Consider the following 18,582-nt stretch of genomic DNA (forward strand, 5'->3'; position numbering starts at 1 on the left):
TAATGTCTGCTGGAGTGTGCGTGCGTGTGTGTGTGTGTGTGTGTGTGTGTGTGTGTGTGTGTGTACTTTCCACTTCAGGTTAGATCAGTGCAGCGATACTAAAATTAGACACAGAAAATAAAGTGTTGACGGAAAGTAAAGGGTTAAAATTGAAATACAAAATTACAAAGTTAAATATATCAAAAAAAGATTAGAGGTACAAGTGAACAGTGATCAGACTGCAGATGTAAACAGAAATATATACAGTACAGTAATAAACAGATGTAAACAACTATTGTCATATTATAATTGAGTATATTAAGAGTGAAGTCAAACTCCCTCTGCATGTGTTGTTCTCAGCTCTGTGTTCACATGGACAGGATGGAGCTTTCTTCCGCTTGTTCATGCTTCACTCAGACCCGCCCCGCCAACTCAGGGGAGCTGCGTGTAGGCGCATTTAAACAGTGTCGTCGTACGATTACGAAAGAAGGAGAATGCAACAAACTTTTCAAACAGACTCTTTCTTTCGCTTTTAAAGAGCAAAAGCTGTGAGATGCAATAACATCATTTGTAATTTCATGGCAGACGCCTTGTTTTCAGATGTTGATTTGCACTCACCTGCTGCTGTCTGTCTCTGCTACTCAAGCAGGACAGGAGGGGCGGGGAGAGAATGAACACAGGAGGGGAGGGCGGCTCTGTGAGCCTTTAACACATTTACTATATGTGATCAGTGCCTGTTGTTTACTTATTTTTATCGACTTAGAGATGCTTGTTGTGCAGACAGCAGCGTCTAAACTTACTAAATGAATGCATAAAAACAATGCAGTCATAAAAAGGATCTCAGAACTGTGTGGAGATGTGTTTGTGTTTCGAGTGTGTGTGCGCCTCCATGCATTTAATCAGGTACATTAACAGGTTCATGTATTGCTGCATTTTCTTCCTCCTTGCTGCATTCTCACCCTCTGCTATGTGTCTGTTTTCTTCCTCCCCTTCTTACTGCATGGTGTGTGTGTGCGCGTGTGTGTGTGTGTCTGGGGCCTTGTGCATGTGTCCTTCTACCTCTGCACCTGCCTGCCTGTTTGCCTAGGGCGAGGGAATCACTATGCCTACTACGCCTATCGGCACCACGAAGGTAAAGGAACCCACTACACTTCCTCTGTGACTGCTGCAGTGGCTCATGGGAATTATTGTGAGAGATGCTGTTTGACTTGTGGTAGAGTTATTGCACATGTTCCTCTATAAGCACACGTTAAATCCGCCCACAAAATAATGATGTAAAGTCAGTTTTCATGCACCGCTAACATCAGCTTTTATCCATTTAGAGATTTGGCGTCACCTTAAACCCAAACACGAGGAATAAAAATACCGAAGACAAACTCAGTCGAGACTGACCGATTTTTGAATTTGGCTTGATTTAACTTTCCCGTCTTTATTCTGTGATTTACAAAGTTTTTGTAAGTCTCGCGCTCGGTAAAACAGAAGGACTGAAGTGCAGAAGAAATCTGGTAAAAGGAAGTCTATCTCTCCAGTATTATTTTAAGAATGTGGTTCTGAGGTTTTTCTGACACTCATTCATTCATCCAATTTTCTTTTCCCTGAGTACAAACTGTTTCCACTTTTTTTTTTTTTTTTTTTTTTTATTCTGCGGGGAACTAAAACACTGCTTGGCTTTTTACTAAACTCCTGTTCACTAATAATCAATAACCGCTCTGCAGCCACCACAAGCCTCCCACATGTGTTGCCACATTAGCACCATATTAGCCCGTTTACAGCTCAGGATTCTTCTTTTAGACAGCCAGTGTGTGTGTGTGTGTGTGTGGTTTGATCTGGAGGACGCTGAACGCCGTGCCAACCGTGACGGTTTTTGTTTTTGTTTGTGCGTCCAGACGGGTCTGACTCCCGGGACAAGCCGAAGCTGTACAGACTTCAGCACAGCATCACCGAGGTCGGCTCAGACTGCACAGAGGACGGCGCCATCCAGGTAACCGCAACACGTTTTCGAACTCTTCACGATCTTTTGAGTTTGGAAAAACAGGATCAAGCATTTTGGGAAACTTTTACAGTTAACTTACTGTAAGTTTTTTTTACCGACGATTTGAAACATCGGACACCTGCAATGTTTTGAAGGCCCGATCGTTCTCCTCGAGAGCTCAACATTGTTTCCCTTGTAGACATTTCTTACATTTAATGTCTCCTGCACACTCCTCTAACATCGTAATAATACCAGTACGACGAGGACGAGGTCAAAGGAAAACAAACTGCTTGAGTCAAATCTGTCCAGTTGTAACCACAGACTGTTAAAGGTGACATCACTGAGACTACGTCCATCTTTTATACAATCGACTCTGGCTCAGTGTTGGAGTCGGTTACCGGACATGTTCGGTCGTCATCTTCGGTTTTTCCAAATTTCTGATGAAATCAAATGTTGATCAATCCGTAAAATAGATGGATGGATTAACTGATCAAACCTCCTTTTTGTCGTTCGGTTTCTCCAGCTGCTCGGCCCGGGGATTCTTCCCCATCACTGCAACCTCATGCACACTGAAGGGATGGTGACCGTGACGCCACACGGCCCCGACGCTGACACCTTCGTCGACGGGCAGCGGGTCACGGAAACGACGGTGCTGCGCTCAGGCTCCACCATCCAGTTCGGCTCTGCGCACGTCTTCAAGTTCGTGGACCCCATGTTCGACCAGGGAGGGAAGAGAGAACCGGCGGCCATGATGAGGAGCCGACACAAGTCTGGGTGAGTACGAGGCGCTTTCTTCCTCCTTATCGTCTGCACGCTGTTCGCTCCAGCTTGAGAAAAGGAAGAGAGAGAGAGAGAGAGAAGCAGAGGGTGTTATTGAAGACGGAGGGAGGAGATGATGAGGTTTGGAGTTGGCAGCCGCTCTTGGAGATGAAGGGGGAGGGATGGAGAGAATGAGGAGAGGAGAGGAGAGGAAGAGCGGAGGTCTGCCCTCTAATCTGATCAACATGCTGCTGGGTGTGGCCTCCCGCTCGCTGCCGTTTTCACACACCGACAGGAGACGGAGCGAGAGAGAGAGAGAGAGAGAGAGAGAAAACACAGCAGATAAGAGGAGAGGGGAGCGTGTGAGCTGCTATGGATGAGTTACGGACAACAAGGAGGTTTTGAGCTAGAATTGAATGGCCCTTTAATGACTCGACGGACGACTGACGCTGCCATAAAAGACACAGGTGTGTTCAAGTTGCCGACTCATGAACTCATCTCGACTGTGTTTCTGTATTTAGAACTTCCTGTGAGTAAGGAGAAGCTCGGTAAGCGTGTCGCCTTTGATCTTGGGCTTGTTCTTAAGACTTACCTGAAATCGTAATGACGCCTTGTTTTTCTCAGGTTGAAGTCGTTTTGGGAACACTGTACTTATTCAGAGTTGATGACAGAGTGAGATGGGTTTGTTTTTTTTCCAAAGAATATTTAGAGTGTGTTTTTAGATTTGAAGCCAGCAGCAGCACATTAGTTTGTTTTCGGAAAAACCAGATCAGATGGATTCCTGCTTTGTTACCAAAGAGAAACAAACAGAAGTCAAAGGCATCCAGTATTGTTTTTTTTTTTTTAAAGTAAATAAAATAACTGGAAGCTAAACTCCTGAGCTGCGTTGGAAAGCTTTGAATATTAAATCATACACAGTCATGTTCAATGTCATCAAAAAGGAGACGAGTTATGCCAGTGTTTGCCCACCTGTGACTGCGCTCTCTTTCGTGCTTGGCAAGTTTTGGCTTTAAAAACAAGATCGGAAGTTATTTGAAGACTTTGGTTCTTTCTCTGTACTTTTTCTCAGTAAAAATCAGAGATGCTATCTGTTGAAGCCAGAAGCTTTCTTTTTTTATTGATCTTTGCAAGAAGCCAAACACAACACTGTCAAGTTTGTATTTAAGTGTCATCAACTTCTTCAACCTAGTGTTCAGTGTTGGTATGCGTGTTTGGAAACGTGTAGTTACAGGACAACGTATTTATAGATGGCTGCCGTTTGTTTTTTCCCCCCAGCTGATAAAAGCTGAAGTACGTCTTTTACTCTGACTGGATGTCCTGCTCCTGAGATGGACCCGGGACAGTTTCTTCCATGTCCTGTGTGTTCTCTGAGCTTCGAGTCGTACTGTGAACAAATGTTCAGAGAGCTTCTTGTTTCTGCTGAAGATACCGACATGTGTGTCTGTTTAAAGTTTGGAGGCCAAACTTAACAAGAAAACAGGAAGTGTATAATAGATCCCGTCGCCTTTTTTTGTCATCTGTAATCTTTTGTTTTGGTTAATAGCTCTCATCAAGTGTCATCTTTGCTTGCACTCATCTAAAGCAGGCAGCTGTTTTGAGTGGAGGAAAAAAAAACCCCGCTGTAGACTTTCTGCCAAGCACCAAACAGAACACAGAGCGAGTTAGTGAGCAGCTGCTTCGGTGGATTTGGCAGCAGAAGAGGTAGACTTTTCTCCCAGGTTGGTGAGGAGCTTAGGGAGAGGAAAATATTTGATTTAGCGCTCATCCAGTGACCAAGCAGACACGGCTTTAAAAATGAATGCTAATGTTGCTAGCATGTTTGGGTTTTTTATATGTGAATAGACAGCTCAGTCGATGGTTCAAGTAGCAGCTGAGGACCAATCTCATTTTCATTAATTGTTTTTGTAAAGAGATTCATTGTGTGCATGTTTGGCACCTGGTGACGATTGTTTGAAACGCTGATGACATTCAGCGGCTCGTTATCTCTGTTATCAAAGTTTAAAACGTGCCTCTGACGTTTTTAGTCGTCTTTGTGAGTTTGCACTGAGGGTCTTTGAGGAGTTTTGGAGTTGAGCTTGTCGTGTTGCTGTCATTTTGTGCAGCTCGGTGTGGGATCGCAGTGTGACGCTGTGGTTTTCTGGGCTGCTCTCCAACGTGCTGCTCAAAACTCGCAAAGGAAACCTCGTTCATCTGAGCCGGAGAGACATCGTGTCGTTTGAAAATGATTAGAGTTTGGCATCACGGCCGATTTTTAAGATGTTTGGCTCCAGCATCTGGCTGCCGGTCAGATGATCTTGTAACGTGAGAGTGTTTTGAACTTTAATCTCTCGCCTTTCAGCATGTGTTAAGCGTTATTCAAACCAGATAAAAAGGTCATAAAAAGCAACAGAGGTTTGGAATAAAAATAATCCCCCGACCAGATCTGGATATTTTGAATACAATGCAGTGGACACATTTAAAAGTATCCAAAGTGATCGCGTGGGTGCACATTGTATATATTTGGTCCCCACCCCTTATTGCTGTTATTCGATGAGACAAGAAACATGCAGCAGAGGTCAGAGGTCGGACTATAGCCTCTGAACACAGGGTGCAGGACATAGAGGCTCCCACACAGGATGTTACGGTGGATCTTTGCGTCTGTGTTGATTTGTTTGCTCGCTGGTTTTAACTGACAGAAACAGTAACTCAACCTGTCGGCACAACAGAAGAGTTAAACTTAGTAACTGGACAAGAAGACGTACAGGAAGTCACTGAAGTGAAGAATGAACATTTATTTTTAATGAAAGACTTTTTAAAAATTCACATTTGGTGTTTGAATGCTTCTTAGACTGTTTATTCTAATGATCCTTCATTAAGTATGCGTTTGGTTTTTCACTGAAGGCTACATCTCTGTTGCATTGTGTTGTCATGATCAACATGTCCGATGGGAAATGTAAGAAAAAATGGCTTTTCCTAGATAGATCGATCCCTGTAAGTGGAGTCATGCTGCTGATGGTTTAACCTACTTTGCTCCCGTCGATGACACCCAACACAAAAAAAAGATTTGTGTGTTTGTGTTTCGCTGTTTATTTGACACTGATGCCCTCCACTCATGTGGGGCGTGAAAAGCAGAAGCCTGCCTTTTAAACTCCACTGCTGTCGCACTCAATTACCGTCACAGACACGCACACACACACACACACACACACACACACACACACACACACACACACGGTGCTCTGTCAGTACTCCTGGCATCGCCTCTTTATACCTAATTAGAGCGTTATGTAAGCGTGTGTGTGCATACAGCAAACTATCTGTCTGCATGTATTAGTGAGTCATTCATTTACTGCATCTCTGATCTAACTCTCTGCTCTCCGACTGTGAGTTAGATAAGTGTGTGTGTGTGTGTGTGTGTGTGTGTGTGGATTAGGTCTGAGCTCTTGTCGTTGTCAGTAATGAAAAGCCCGCTGTAGGGAGCACACGTCTGCTCTAAACTGCTGCCTCTCTGTGTCTCTGCTGCAGCAGCGTCCCAGAAACCACCTTCGACCTTCACGGAGACGTCCACAGTGGAGCTGCTCTGCCTACCAGCAAGGTAACACACACACACACACACACACACACACACACACACACACACACACGCACGCACAAAGCATTTTAATGTTTGTTGTAGATGTTATATCCTGTTGAATACCGGGAGACGGTACACGTAAGAAGAGGAAATCCTCCACGCTTGCATTTATGCAATTTTATTATTTTTGCAAATTCATCATTGATTTGCTTTTTTTTTTTTTTTTTTTTTTTTTGTAATCGGCTCGAATGTGTCGTCTGCTCATATGTATGCTGCAGATCTTATAAAGGAACATAAGAGCGTCAAAAGAAGATGGTTCTGTATGAGTGATTATCATGAGTTAGGATGTTGCCTCTTCAGGACCACGCCGACATTACGAGCTGCCGCCGTCGCCTGACTTCATCGTCACGACCGCCTCGATGTGGACGCGTGCGACGTGATGACGTTCTTTGTTGACGGAAACCTCTGCAGTCCGGTTTAGCGTATGCTTCACGTAGCACACGTTTAAGCGTTGCTGTGTTTTTTTTTTAAGGTTTGAAGCTGGACGTCGTGTCATGCAGTGACTCAAAGACGTCGGTTCATGAAGCGATTTATTTAAGGTGGAGCGAACTGGATGTGCACAAAACGCCATCTCAGAGCTCGCTCGTGCATCGCTTGATAATTGGATCGCTGCAAATGATACTTTTTGATTTTTGTCTAATCAATGAATTGACTGGTCGTTGCAGCTTGACTGTATGTGTGATAAACACAGGGCTTCAATGTATGTTTGCAGCAAATCACAAGTTGATGTGTTTTTGATTCATTTCATAGAACGCTGACATTTCATGTTGTAGAAGCGGACAAATTGAAAAAAACAAAAAACAAACATCAGCTGCTTGTTGTGTTAGTTTTGAGAGTCCTGACAGTGAACCTTCACACGAGACCAAACAGAACCGCATGAGACCACATGAGGCTGCAGCTAAGATCACGTTTAGCATAGAAAGACAACGGTGCGCTGTGTGCTCGTTAAACAGGAGCTCTTATCTCTCCGTCTGCACATTCCCAAAGCTCGGAGAGACTCATTTAAATCCAAGTGAAATCAGATTTCTTCTTCAGATTTCGTCGGCTGTTTTGAAAGTATGTGTTGTGTTGTTTGTTGTGTGCAGAGCTCGGGGAAGCTGGAGATGGAGAGAGGCATGGTCAAACCCATGATCAGAGGAGAGCAGCAGGACAGCAGGTCAGACACGCACTCCTCTCCTTTTACAGCCTCCATTTTTATTCTCCGTCCTCTGGCTCGTCCTTCTCCCCGTGTGTTTTTTTTTATTTTTTATCTTGTCCCATCTCATGGTGTCGTTTCATCTCAACAGGTCTCAGGACGTTTCGGCGGACAGATCCGAGCTGACTCTACCGGCCGGCATCGAGTTCAGAGATAACTGTAAGTATTCGTGTCCGCTCTACATTCCCCTCTCCTCTCTGCGTTCCTGAATCAGTCAATAGCTGGAAACTATTGAACCCTCCTCGTTGTCTTTACATTGCACACAAACGAACCCGCTGACCTATCTGCTCCTGCTTCAGTGGAAAGCTATAAATATCGCAGAGTAAATGTACAGTACTCGTAAGATAAGTGCTAATAGATAGATAGCTAATAGATGCCGAATGCAAAACATTTTAAAATCAATCTAACCTGCTGTCTCATTAAACACGCACAGACTTTGAGCTTTTAACACACTCACAGTTCTGTACTGGGCTGGTCTCACAAATATCTGGGCTGAATAGGATGACTTTAACAAAACTTTAAAGTACAAAATGATCAAATATGTTACAAAAATAAAAAGCAGAATCCGTAAAAAACACTGGGTCATAGATCGAAATGAACTACCGGGGTGTAAAAAGTTCCTACATACGTTAATTCCTATTCATATATATTAATTAAAGAACTCACACATGCAAAGGGAGAACACGCAAACTCCTCCAGGAGAGGCTCCTGTCCGACGGGGCGAGGCGACAGTGCTAACCACCGCACGGTTTTATCTAAACATGTTAGATTAGAGAAAAGGGAATAACTCTCCAACCAGAACAGAAAGCAGGCTTCGTCTCTCAGAACGCATTTTGATTCTGACTCTGGGAGTGGCTCCAAAACGTCCCCGGTCTAATCCCGCCTTCTAAAAAGATTCTGAGGTGATTACAGTTGACGCACATCTGTCCCGTTAACCCGTATGTGTTTGTACTCTCCACTCTTTTGTTGATGCTTTAACAGTCGAGACAGAGAAAGAAAATCTCATCTCCTCCCTCAGTGTGGCTGAAAGGATGAAACTCTGCTTGCTTCAGGTTGACACAGTTGTCTTAAATGAGTTCCAGAGAGTGTTTAAAGTGGATTTGTCTCTGACACCTGATGTTTCCCAGACTAGCTGTTTGCTCCGTCTTTATGCCGCGCCTGTTTATTGACTCTGACTGCTCTCTGGGCCCTTAATGTGACTGTTTGCACTGTGTATATTTGCCTTAATGTGAGGTCATCTGTTTTCTTTTCTTTTTTTTCTCTCTCTCTCTCCAGTCGGAAGAGTTGAGGACTTTTATTGGTCCTCAGTCAGAGAGAGGTTTTGAATCACATACCCACAATGCACTGGGGGAAACCATATGTTGTTAGCAGCAGAGTGTGTACTGAGGACAATGACGCACGTACACTTCGAAAAAAAGAAAGAAAGTGGAAAGTTGCTTCAGATCTGGTGTACAGGTTTTTCACGGGGTTGTTTCAGTGCAGCTGCAGCCGCTTTGACATCAGACGCTTCACCAACAAAGCTCAAGAGAAGAAGAATGACACCACAGAGCGGCTCAGAGTGGTTTTACTGGTTTATCCCACATGATGCATGTAGTGCCAAAATCTGAGCCCAACAAACCACTAAAGTGACTTAAACGATGATATCAATGTCCACCAGCTCAACGATGTGATAACAAAGTCCAGTATCAGGATTTGTGTATTTTTGATTTTTAAAACGCCACGACCACCAGCCGTGAACGTGACGAGGTTTGTTTTGATGGTGAAGTGTGTTTTAGGTTAAAGGCGGAGATGATTGTGTGCGTGATCTGGACAGAGAAGGGAAGCAAAACAAGAAAAATACCTCATGAAACTGTGTTGAAGTCACACGAGGAGATCGTTTGAAGTGTGATGGGAGTCGTTGTTCTTCGCTCCAGACCACCCACAATGTCAAACCCACACTGACAGATGGGCATCGCAGTGTCTGAGCCGCTGTCACTGAGGTTGTCTCGTCCGTCGGAGGAGTTCTGAACCGTGACTTGACGGCAGGGTTGTTCAGAGGACGAGATAGTTTTAGTCACTTTTCAGCTTTTAGAAAGCCACAACACCAAAGTACACATTTAGTGAGCATCAGCAAACCCTTTCCAGGTGAGTTCACACACATCCAGATCCTGTCTTTAGAGGTCGGATTTGAGATTTTAAGTGTGAACATAAACACAAACGTTTGAGACGATAGCAAGCTGCTAAGGTTTCTAAAATTGATTCTACAACTGTACAATTCCCTCAGCAGACTCTTTTATCCAAAGTGATGCACATCAGAGAGTAAGAGTGACACATGTTAAGTTCAAACGAACAGCCTTCACTCTGATTGGACACGCAGGTGCTGACAGGCAAATCACATCGACAGCTGTTCTTATCGACATCAAAACCTAGTTACCAAACAAAACCATCATCATCATCAACAATATCATTAAAGTAGTAGGAGTTCATGAAGAGCTGGATCTTTACCTTTTTCTTAAAAGTGCAAAGGGACTCTGCAGATCAGATGGAGATCGGTAGTTCGTTCTACCACCGGGGGGCGACAGAGGACAAGAGTCTAGTTGACGTCTTGGGACCCTGTAGTGAATGTTGGATCAGTCGCCTTTCATTGTCGGAGCGTAGAGGACAGGCGGGAGTCTAGACCTGGATTAAGATGAGCCACTTGTTGTCGCACTTAGAAAGAATGTGTTACAAAAGGTTTGACTTCATTGGGATGATATCTAAATGACAGAACATTAAAAACACCAATTTTTAAAAAAAAAAAGTGAGCAACACAAAGAAAAAGAAAAGGGCAGCTCATCAGGATTGTCACCTCCATACGATCCAGGAAAGACATTCAAATGTGTGTATACAATGTAATGTGTGTGTTATAGAAAACAAGGTCAAGGTTTGCTTTACCCCCCTGTGCAATGTGGTCGAGTAAGGTAACAGTAGATAAAATGAGGTCAAATAAGTTCAATAGTATTTACACTAATAAAATCTAAATGTGCAATATGAACGAAGTTAAATAAAGTAGAATCTAAAACACAACAAAGAAACAAAGACGGAGGAGTGATTTTTAAGAAGTCCTTTAAAGGAGGTCGCTGGTTCTAGACGGCTGATCTCCTCAGGCAGGTCCTGATGAAGTCGAGGGGTCCTGACAGCAAGTACCAGACCTTTTAGATTACAGTTATGAACGACCATAAGGGCCAGTACCGGAGGCTCTGAAGATCCGAGACGTTCGTGTGTTCTGATGATCTGATTCTTGTGTCTGTGCAGCTGAAGACACCTTCCTGTCAGCCATCATCAACTACACCAACAGCTCCACGGTCCACTTCAAACTGTCCCCCACCTACGTCCTGTACATGGCCTGTCGATTCGTCATGTCGCCCACGTACCGACCTGACATGTCGCCGTCGGAGAGGACGCACAAAGTCATCGCCATCGTCAACAAGATGGTGAGCATGATGGAAGGAGTCATCCAGGTCAGTAACTCTCCTTTTACCTTTTGTGTGTGTGTGTGCGTGATGCTGTCACGTTGGACTCATTATTTTCATCGTCTCAGTGTGTCCTGCAGCCGTCAGCAGCAGCAGCAGCAGCAGCACTCGCTTGTGCGGAAGTTTTTGAATTGTTGTGCTTAACTCCCCCTCCCCTCCTCCCACCTCGTTCTTTATTCTTACAAACTACAGCACTTGTAGTTTTTGTAAGATGTGTTTTTAAGTGTTTGTACGTTGCAGCTTTCTCTCTGCTGTAGCCGTGTTGTCTGTCTCGTGTTTGTTCCTCATGTCGGCGTGAAACGCTCGTGGTGTGTGAAGCCTGCTACGGCACAACATCGTGTTTACTAAATGTCAGCTGGCATGGCGCTGCGATCGCTTGCAGAAAGAGCTGAATATATGTTGATATGAGAGCTGGGAACAACAATGAAAAATGAATGTGTACCAACACCTTTTTTTTAAAGACTAAATTAAAAAAAGCTAAAGTAGTGTTTCCAGAAACAGATGGCAATACATCTAATCAATACAAATAGCCCAAGAAGACTTGAGGCGTTTCACACCTTTAGATCGTTTGCTCTGGTCTGAATCCGACAGAAAACACGCTCAGATTTTGAAGCTGAATCTATTTCAGTCTCTCTGTTGCAAGATTTAATCTCTGTAGAGTTTCTTGGAAACGTCGTCAGCTTCCAAGGATTTTAGAAAACATTTCACTTTAATGCTTTGTAAATGTGTGCCACATTTTTTTTCAAGTTTGTGGCGCCTGCGTGCATTTTCCAATCAAGAATTGAGAATATGTAAAAAAAAACTAAAAAAAAAATCTGAATAAGTCACCAAACTAATCCACCTGAAGAGATTTTCCGGCGCATGTTTGGGATGTTTTGAGGCCTCAGAAAAGCAGATGTGAATATTGTAATGTGTGAGAGTCTGCGTGTTGTTCCTCTTTAATAAGTGTGAAGAGAGAAAGTGTAAAAATAACCACTGACGGTCGTTACAAAGCACTAATGTTGTCTCCACCTGAGCTCTCATTGACCTCAGCTTAGCAACTGTGTGTACATGGCCACTATGCTACTAATTAGCATGCTAATAAACAGCTAGTTAATGGTGAACAGTGTGACTTTAATGCTAGTGTTACAAGGTTTGATTACTAAGATGCCGAGTCTGACTTTCCTTCTCTTTTTTTGCTGTAATTTTACAGTTAGATAAAAGTAAAGCTTTACCCTCCGTTTATTTAAGGATGATCTGACCTTTTTGGATGCTTTCTTAAAATATACCCTGCTCATATTTAAATGCTTTTATACACGATATATATCGAAAAAAATAAATCTAAATTAAAATCCCAAACTGAATAACTTTTTATTTCTACACCTTCATTTGATAGAAAGAAAAAAATGCCTTAAGATGTGAGATTTCCGGCTCCTCCTGTAAAGTTTACTTGACCACACTCAACGGACGGCTTTACGTTGTAAACCATGAACCATGTCCGTGTCAGACTGTACATATGTGTGTGTGTGTGTTACATGGCTGTGTCCATACTGTAGCTGTTGACGTGTTTTCTCTCTGTCCTGTGAACGTGTCCTCCTCCTCTTCCTCCTCTTCCTCTCCCTCCCTTCCTTCCATCCAGGAGATTCCTGAAGGGGATCAGGTAGGCTAGCACATTAGCACACCATGATACGGCTGCTACAGACTCGTTTTTCTCACTCACTCTTCACTTCTCTCTTTCTCTCCTCTGGTGTCGGGGCGACATGGATAAATTAACTTTTCAGTAACTTTCATTCAACTTACGTTCGAACCCAGGTGGAAGTCGGGACTCCATGTTTCACCTTTTAAAGACGAATAAACCGAGCAAATGTTTTGCAAGGTCACAGAGGCAATACATAAAGAAAACACTAATAATTACATTTGTGCCTTACAAACTAAATGTTCTTGACTACATGTTTCAAGGCTTTATAATTAACTCTCAATCTACTGAAGGTTTCTTACTTTCTTTCAAAATAAAAGCATATTCTTATCCAAACAGGAAGTAAATCAAACCTAACTGAAGACGCTATACAAGACGAATAAAAGCATAAAAAAGAAACGGTGCTTCGTGCTTCAAATGTAGTTAATGGTTGGATTACTATTGAAATTCAGCGACTTTAATGGGGACTTATTAAGAAAAATCTTGTACAGTGTTTTTGAACGTTGTGTCAGTAGATCCACAACGTGGGAAATAAATCCATCCAGTCCTTTTTTTTTTTTTTGGTCTGCAGAAGTCTGATAACATAGAGAAAAATGCTCAGTTTTAAATATGCTCTCCTTGTGATGTCACAGTGGGATTCAGGTAAAAAAAAAAAATAACTAAAAATAAGCCTCCCCTCCCCTTGTATCTCCACCCATTGACTCCACCTCCAGCCTAGAACAAACCTTTTGTGAAGATCCGCCATTTTCATTCTCGCTAACGAAGGAGTGATGTCTAACGGGAAAACTCAGGGGGCGGGGTCAATACATTTAAAGAGACACACACACCAAAACGGAGCGTTCTGAGAGAGCTGGTTTCTGTTGGGTCACAAACCTCCTCTGCTGCTTGACTCATGTTATATTTGGACCAAAGCTCAGAAACACGTTTCATTTAGAGCAACAGGGGGGCTGTTTGAAAAGATGGAGAAGGGGGAGAATATGTCCTCTTTAAATTTCTTTGACAGTTTTTATATAAATATACGTTTGGGCAGCAACTTTATTGAATTACAAACGAAATAACGCGTTTTGCCAGGTTTGTGATAAAAGGCAATCCACAGGTGAAAATATGGAGATATAAGTTTGTTTAAGCCGCATCCAGACTTTTGAGAACACTTGATCTTTTGTAGTCGAACGCTTTACCTGCCATATCACTCGTGTCACTTTGAGGGCAGAATGAATAACAACTGTCCAAATGTACTCGTCATGTTGCCCCGCCACATCGACCTCTTGGATCTCTACTTTCGAACTTTCTGTCCTCTCCGCTCTCTGTCGGCTTTTTTTTTTTTTTTGACCAGCCCTTCATTGTTGCTGCTGCTTCTTTCCCTCCATTCTAACAGAAATGTCAAATAAAGCCATAACAATGCGTCCCTCCCACAGCTGGAAAACACTAAGCAACAACAGCAACATCATCCCGACTAATTCCCATTCAGCTTCCTTCGGACCTTCCTGGTACTAAACAAAAAAACAAAACAATGAAACGAACGAAAAAAGAAAAAAAAACAGAGCAAAGCAACCATCCTTTCTGTCATTGCTCCATCTGTGATTCTGGCGACGTCACGTCTGCTTCTCCTTCTGTGGAGAGAGACAGGTCGCTTCATTTGTCTGTTTAATATGTTCAACCATGCGTCTGTTTTTTTTTTTAATTATTATTATTAATGTCCCCTAAAATGTTTGATTGTGATGTTTTTTTTCCTTTTTGATGCACTCGGCTCCATCTCTCATTCTCTGGCTGTCCTGAATGAAAGGGTTCAGATTCTCCTTTTTGTTTTGTTTGATTATTACGTATTTTCAAAGGCTGGGGATAGATGAGTGCGATGGGGGAGGAGAGGAGAAAGAGCATCGCACATTCCTCCCTCTTTAAGTGCCGGGGTTATTAACCAATCAGCTCCTCAGACACCGAGCGCCGTCCTCCCTTTGATCTCAGGACCAGAAAGCGGTCCGTTAGACTGTAGACAGACACTTTGCTTCATTTAGAGCCTGATATTATCCACTCAGGCAATTAGGTAATCATGTCCTCAATTAACCCGATATATAATTATCCTGCTTTCTCTGCCGTGTTGCTGCATGCTCACTCTTTAAGCTCACTTTCCTCAGCTTAGCTCAGATCACCCAGAATGCTCGTGGCAGGTCGGACTCGCCTGTTTTGTCACTTCGTCGCAGCCGTGCTTTTCAACCCACAGAGTGTAAATACTAAAGGACGAAGCCTGAGTGACGTCAGCAGTCTGTTCCTGCAGGAGGCTCCGGAGGATCATCGGCAGCAGCCTCCACGCCGGAAATTCTGTCTCAACCTAACGACGGGCGTATTTGCTGAGTTTGAACGCGTACTGTAGATGTAGCGTGGAAGTCTACAGTCTAAACGTAAAAAAAAAGTAACAAGCACATCAAACCAGTTAGTGGAGGAGGCCGGTGTCTGCTGACCTGTGGATGGAGTTGTGTCCTGCGGGGGCGGGGGAAGGAGTGGTCATTAATGTGAAAGTAAAGTTGAGTACTTATTTTGAATCGACAGTGATGACCACTATTCCCCTCAGCACGGGATTGGCTTAGAGGGAGGAGTGGGCGGGGCATGATTCTATCCCTGAAGTAACAACTGCTCCTTCTGGCTGCCACTCAAACAGACCCCCCCCCCCCCCCCCCCAGCAACCCCCCTTCTTAACCTTCTTCTAACCCCGATCGACCCGACATCCTGCTGCTCTAACAACCTCCTCTTTATCTCTTCCTCTTCTTTCTCTGTGAATGTGCGTTTGTACGTTACAGAAGCAGAAAAACATCGCCGGCGCGCTGGCCTTCTGGATGGCCAACGCCTCCGAGCTGCTCAACTTCATCAAACAGGACCGGGACCTGAACCGCATCACGCTGGACGCCCAGGACATCCTCGCCCATCTGGTTCAGATGGCTTTCAAGTCAGTCCGTGTGTGTGGATGTGTGAGATGACGCTGAGAGGCTTTTTGTTTCCACTGATTGGATTTAGAGATTTAATCTAAGCAAAGAGGGAAAACGAATGTTTAAGTGGAAGCATATAAGTGAAATAAGCGACCCCCTTCGGGATGGTGATAGTTTAAAGGGGAGAAGTGGAATTGCATTTTATGACTGAATCGATTACAAGCCGAGACCAAAGCGAATACTGGGAGCTCACCATGTACAAGCAGGAGTTAAATCAGTGCGGAGCAAAGTCGTCACAATCGTGAAAAGAAAACTCCTCCAGACTGATTGAAGTCAGATCTGTGTGTTTGAGTTGTCTTATGCGCGGCTCAAGTACTCTTTAACCCGTTTCCATGGTGATTTCAGAAGCTGTTTGTCAATTTGTGCAGACGCTATCATGGAGAAAAAAAAAAATCTTCAAGTCGGGAAATCCCCTCGTTGCTCTGCTCTCACTTTGCACGTGTAGTGCAAACAAAACATCAGAGAGAAAGTCATCCGACCGGCTGGGAGCAGCGTGCCGGGCCGTGATTGGCTGACGCGTCTCGGTGTGCGCTGCAGTGACTTAACGGTGCAAAAATCATGCTTACGATCGGCCTAAAATCGTAGAGTGTTCACCCAGCTTCAGAGAAAGATTTGCACATGAGGGTCACAATAGGAAAAGAATATCATGTTATTTTGTATATCACATAAACGCATAATTACTCGGACACAATCGCAGGAAAAAGATCAAAATATTCAAAGATTTAAACTCCTGGAGATATATATTTTGTGCACTTTCTACACACAAAAAACCCGCAGTTGAGGGTATTACACGTTGTACTGAGGATGTATGTGAAAGTGAAATCTGATCAGATGTGTTCTCGGGTACTTGGAGGGGAAGCCAGTCGTCTTTAACCAGCTGTGATGTGATTGGTGCAGGTACCTGGTCCACTGTCTGCAGGCGGATCTCAACAACTACATGCCGGCTTTTCTGGACGACCCCGAAGAACATAACCCACAAAGACCCAAGATCGGTAAGCGTCTCATCACGTGAGCTCCTTCACATGACGGAGGTCAAAGGTCAGAAGCTGTGAGAGGACTTGAATATTTCTCCTCCATTCTTCCAGAGGACGTCCTGCACACTCTGACCGGAGCGATGTCGTTACTGCGGCGGTGTCGGGTCAACGCCGCGCTGACCATCCAGCTCTTCTCGCAGCTCTTCCACTTCATCAACATGTGGCTCTTCAACAAGCTGGTGACCGACACTGAGTCGGGGTTGTGCTGTCACTACTGGGGAGCCATCCTGCGCCAGCAGCTCAGCCACATCGAGGCCTGGGCCGAGAAGCAGGGGCTGGAGCTCGCCGCTGACTGCCACCTCAGCCGAATCGTGCAGGTGAGAGGAGGGTGGGCGATTGATGCAGCGTTATTCATCAGCGTTTGCATTTGGTTAAAGCTTCTGTATTTAACGTCCGCTAAATTATTACACAGCATCCACTGAGGAGGATCTTTTGAGAGATTCCTTCTTGTATTGACGGCTTAAGAACATTTCATCTCCAGGTCTTTGTTCCTCAGAGTGGCACTTAGATTCTTGTAATGTTTTTTTTTTAAGTTAAAATATTCAAGCATTAATTGAGCTGTACTCCTTAAGAGAAGCAAGTATTGTTCATCAATTGTGGTTTAATTGAAAATAATCGAGTTGGTAGTGAACGAGCTGTGATCGCAGGAAATCACCTGCGTGCCTCTGAAAATACAGATTTAACTTTAAACTCTGCTTGATCACGAGTGAGCGTGTGGTGTTTGAGCAGCTCTGACTGATGACGGGCGTCGCCTTGGAAATTTGAGCAAACATGCCGACAGCTGTAGCAACAATTCTGATTATTGTATTGTTAAATGTGAAGCGGTGCATGGAAACAACACGACCCCGCCTTTAAAATAAAAAAAAAAACACGATGGAAAGAAAACCGTCTGTGTGAATCAGAAACACTTGTTTTGATTGACACTTTACAAAAAGAGCAGATTAAAGACCTTTCTCATTGTTATATTATCAGAACTAGATGCATGATTTTCTTCTGATTGTGTCCTCCAGGCCACCACCCTGCTGACCATGGACAAATACTCCATGCAGGATGTGCAGAACATCCACAACACCTGCTTCAAGCTCAACTCGCTGCAGCTCCACGCCCTCATGACCAACTACCACTGTGCGCCTGACGAGCCGTACATCCCCCCTGTAAGACGACCCCTCTGCACCGTCCTTTAATTCAACGTGTGTGTGTGTGATATAAGTCATCTATCATCATCCTGCGTCCATGTGTTTGTGTGTGTTTACAGGAGTTGATAGATCACGTGGTGGCCGTGGCGGAGAACACGGCGGATGAGCTGGCGAGGAGTGATGGCAGAGAGGTTCAGCTGGAGGAGGATCCCGACCTCCAGCTGCCCTTCCTCCTTCCCGAGGACGGTTACTCATGTGACGTGGTGCGGAGCCTCCCCAACGGCCTGCAGGACTTCCTGGAGCCGCTGCTGCAGAGAGGTAAAGTCATCGTCTGCGACATGAAGAATCAGAGAACTGTTTAATAATCTAAGAGCTCATTGAACCCTGGATTTTGTCTCACGGTTTGTAAATGTTAAACTGATGATTCACCCTTTGACTCCAGATTTTGATGAGCTGTGAAGTTTTATTTTTTTTTTTAAACGGTAACAGAACAAAATGTAGTCCAAAGGGAGCTGAAAACCCGTACAAGTTAAGTTTTAGACGTCAATTCCTAAACTTAGAGCTTTTTTTTTACGTGCTGAAAGGGGATCTTACGTAAACACTTAAAAAAAAAAAAAATCTTTAAATACTCTGAGATCTTATGTAACTTGGGCTTCAGTTTCTCTCTTAGTGTTGCAGAACTCAGAATCGATCTTAGACTCGATCACTTTTTGAAGCCCTCGTTCTTGTCTCTGAATTGAAAGTATTTTT

At 43.9% G+C, this 18,582-nt stretch overlaps 1 protein-coding gene across 13 annotated transcripts in view; it reads left to right on the forward strand.

Moving 5' to 3' along the window:
- The window catches only part of afdna (afadin, adherens junction formation factor a), a 92,497-nt gene that overhangs the window by 39,651 nt on the left and 34,264 nt on the right, over positions 1 to 18,582 (forward strand). For 7 of the 13 annotated variants that reach the window (XM_079345549.1, XM_079345559.1, XM_079345560.1 and 4 more), the window contains exons 9-21: positions 1,067 to 1,111; positions 1,866 to 1,960; positions 2,475 to 2,725; positions 6,215 to 6,284; positions 7,409 to 7,479; positions 7,610 to 7,677; positions 10,792 to 10,997; positions 12,628 to 12,648; positions 15,477 to 15,622; positions 16,560 to 16,654; positions 16,748 to 17,013; positions 17,707 to 17,850; positions 17,952 to 18,150. In XM_079345549.1, coding sequence (XP_079201675.1) covers positions 1,067 to 1,111; positions 1,866 to 1,960; positions 2,475 to 2,725; positions 6,215 to 6,284; positions 7,409 to 7,479; positions 7,610 to 7,677; positions 10,792 to 10,997; positions 12,628 to 12,648; positions 15,477 to 15,622; positions 16,560 to 16,654; positions 16,748 to 17,013; positions 17,707 to 17,850; positions 17,952 to 18,150 — 1,677 coding nt within the window. The remainder of the gene's footprint in view (positions 1 to 1,066; positions 1,112 to 1,865; positions 1,961 to 2,474; positions 2,726 to 6,214; positions 6,285 to 7,408; positions 7,480 to 7,609; positions 7,678 to 10,791; positions 10,998 to 12,627; positions 12,649 to 15,476; positions 15,623 to 16,559; positions 16,655 to 16,747; positions 17,014 to 17,706; positions 17,851 to 17,951; positions 18,151 to 18,582) is intronic. The other 6 variants (XM_079345558.1, XM_079345550.1, XM_079345552.1 and 3 more) reach the window with 3 other exon arrangements.

Source organism: Symphodus melops (genome assembly GCF_947650265.1).
Source record: "Symphodus melops genome assembly, chromosome: 1".
NCBI classification, from domain to species: Eukaryota; Metazoa; Chordata; class Actinopteri; order Labriformes; family Labridae; genus Symphodus; species Symphodus melops.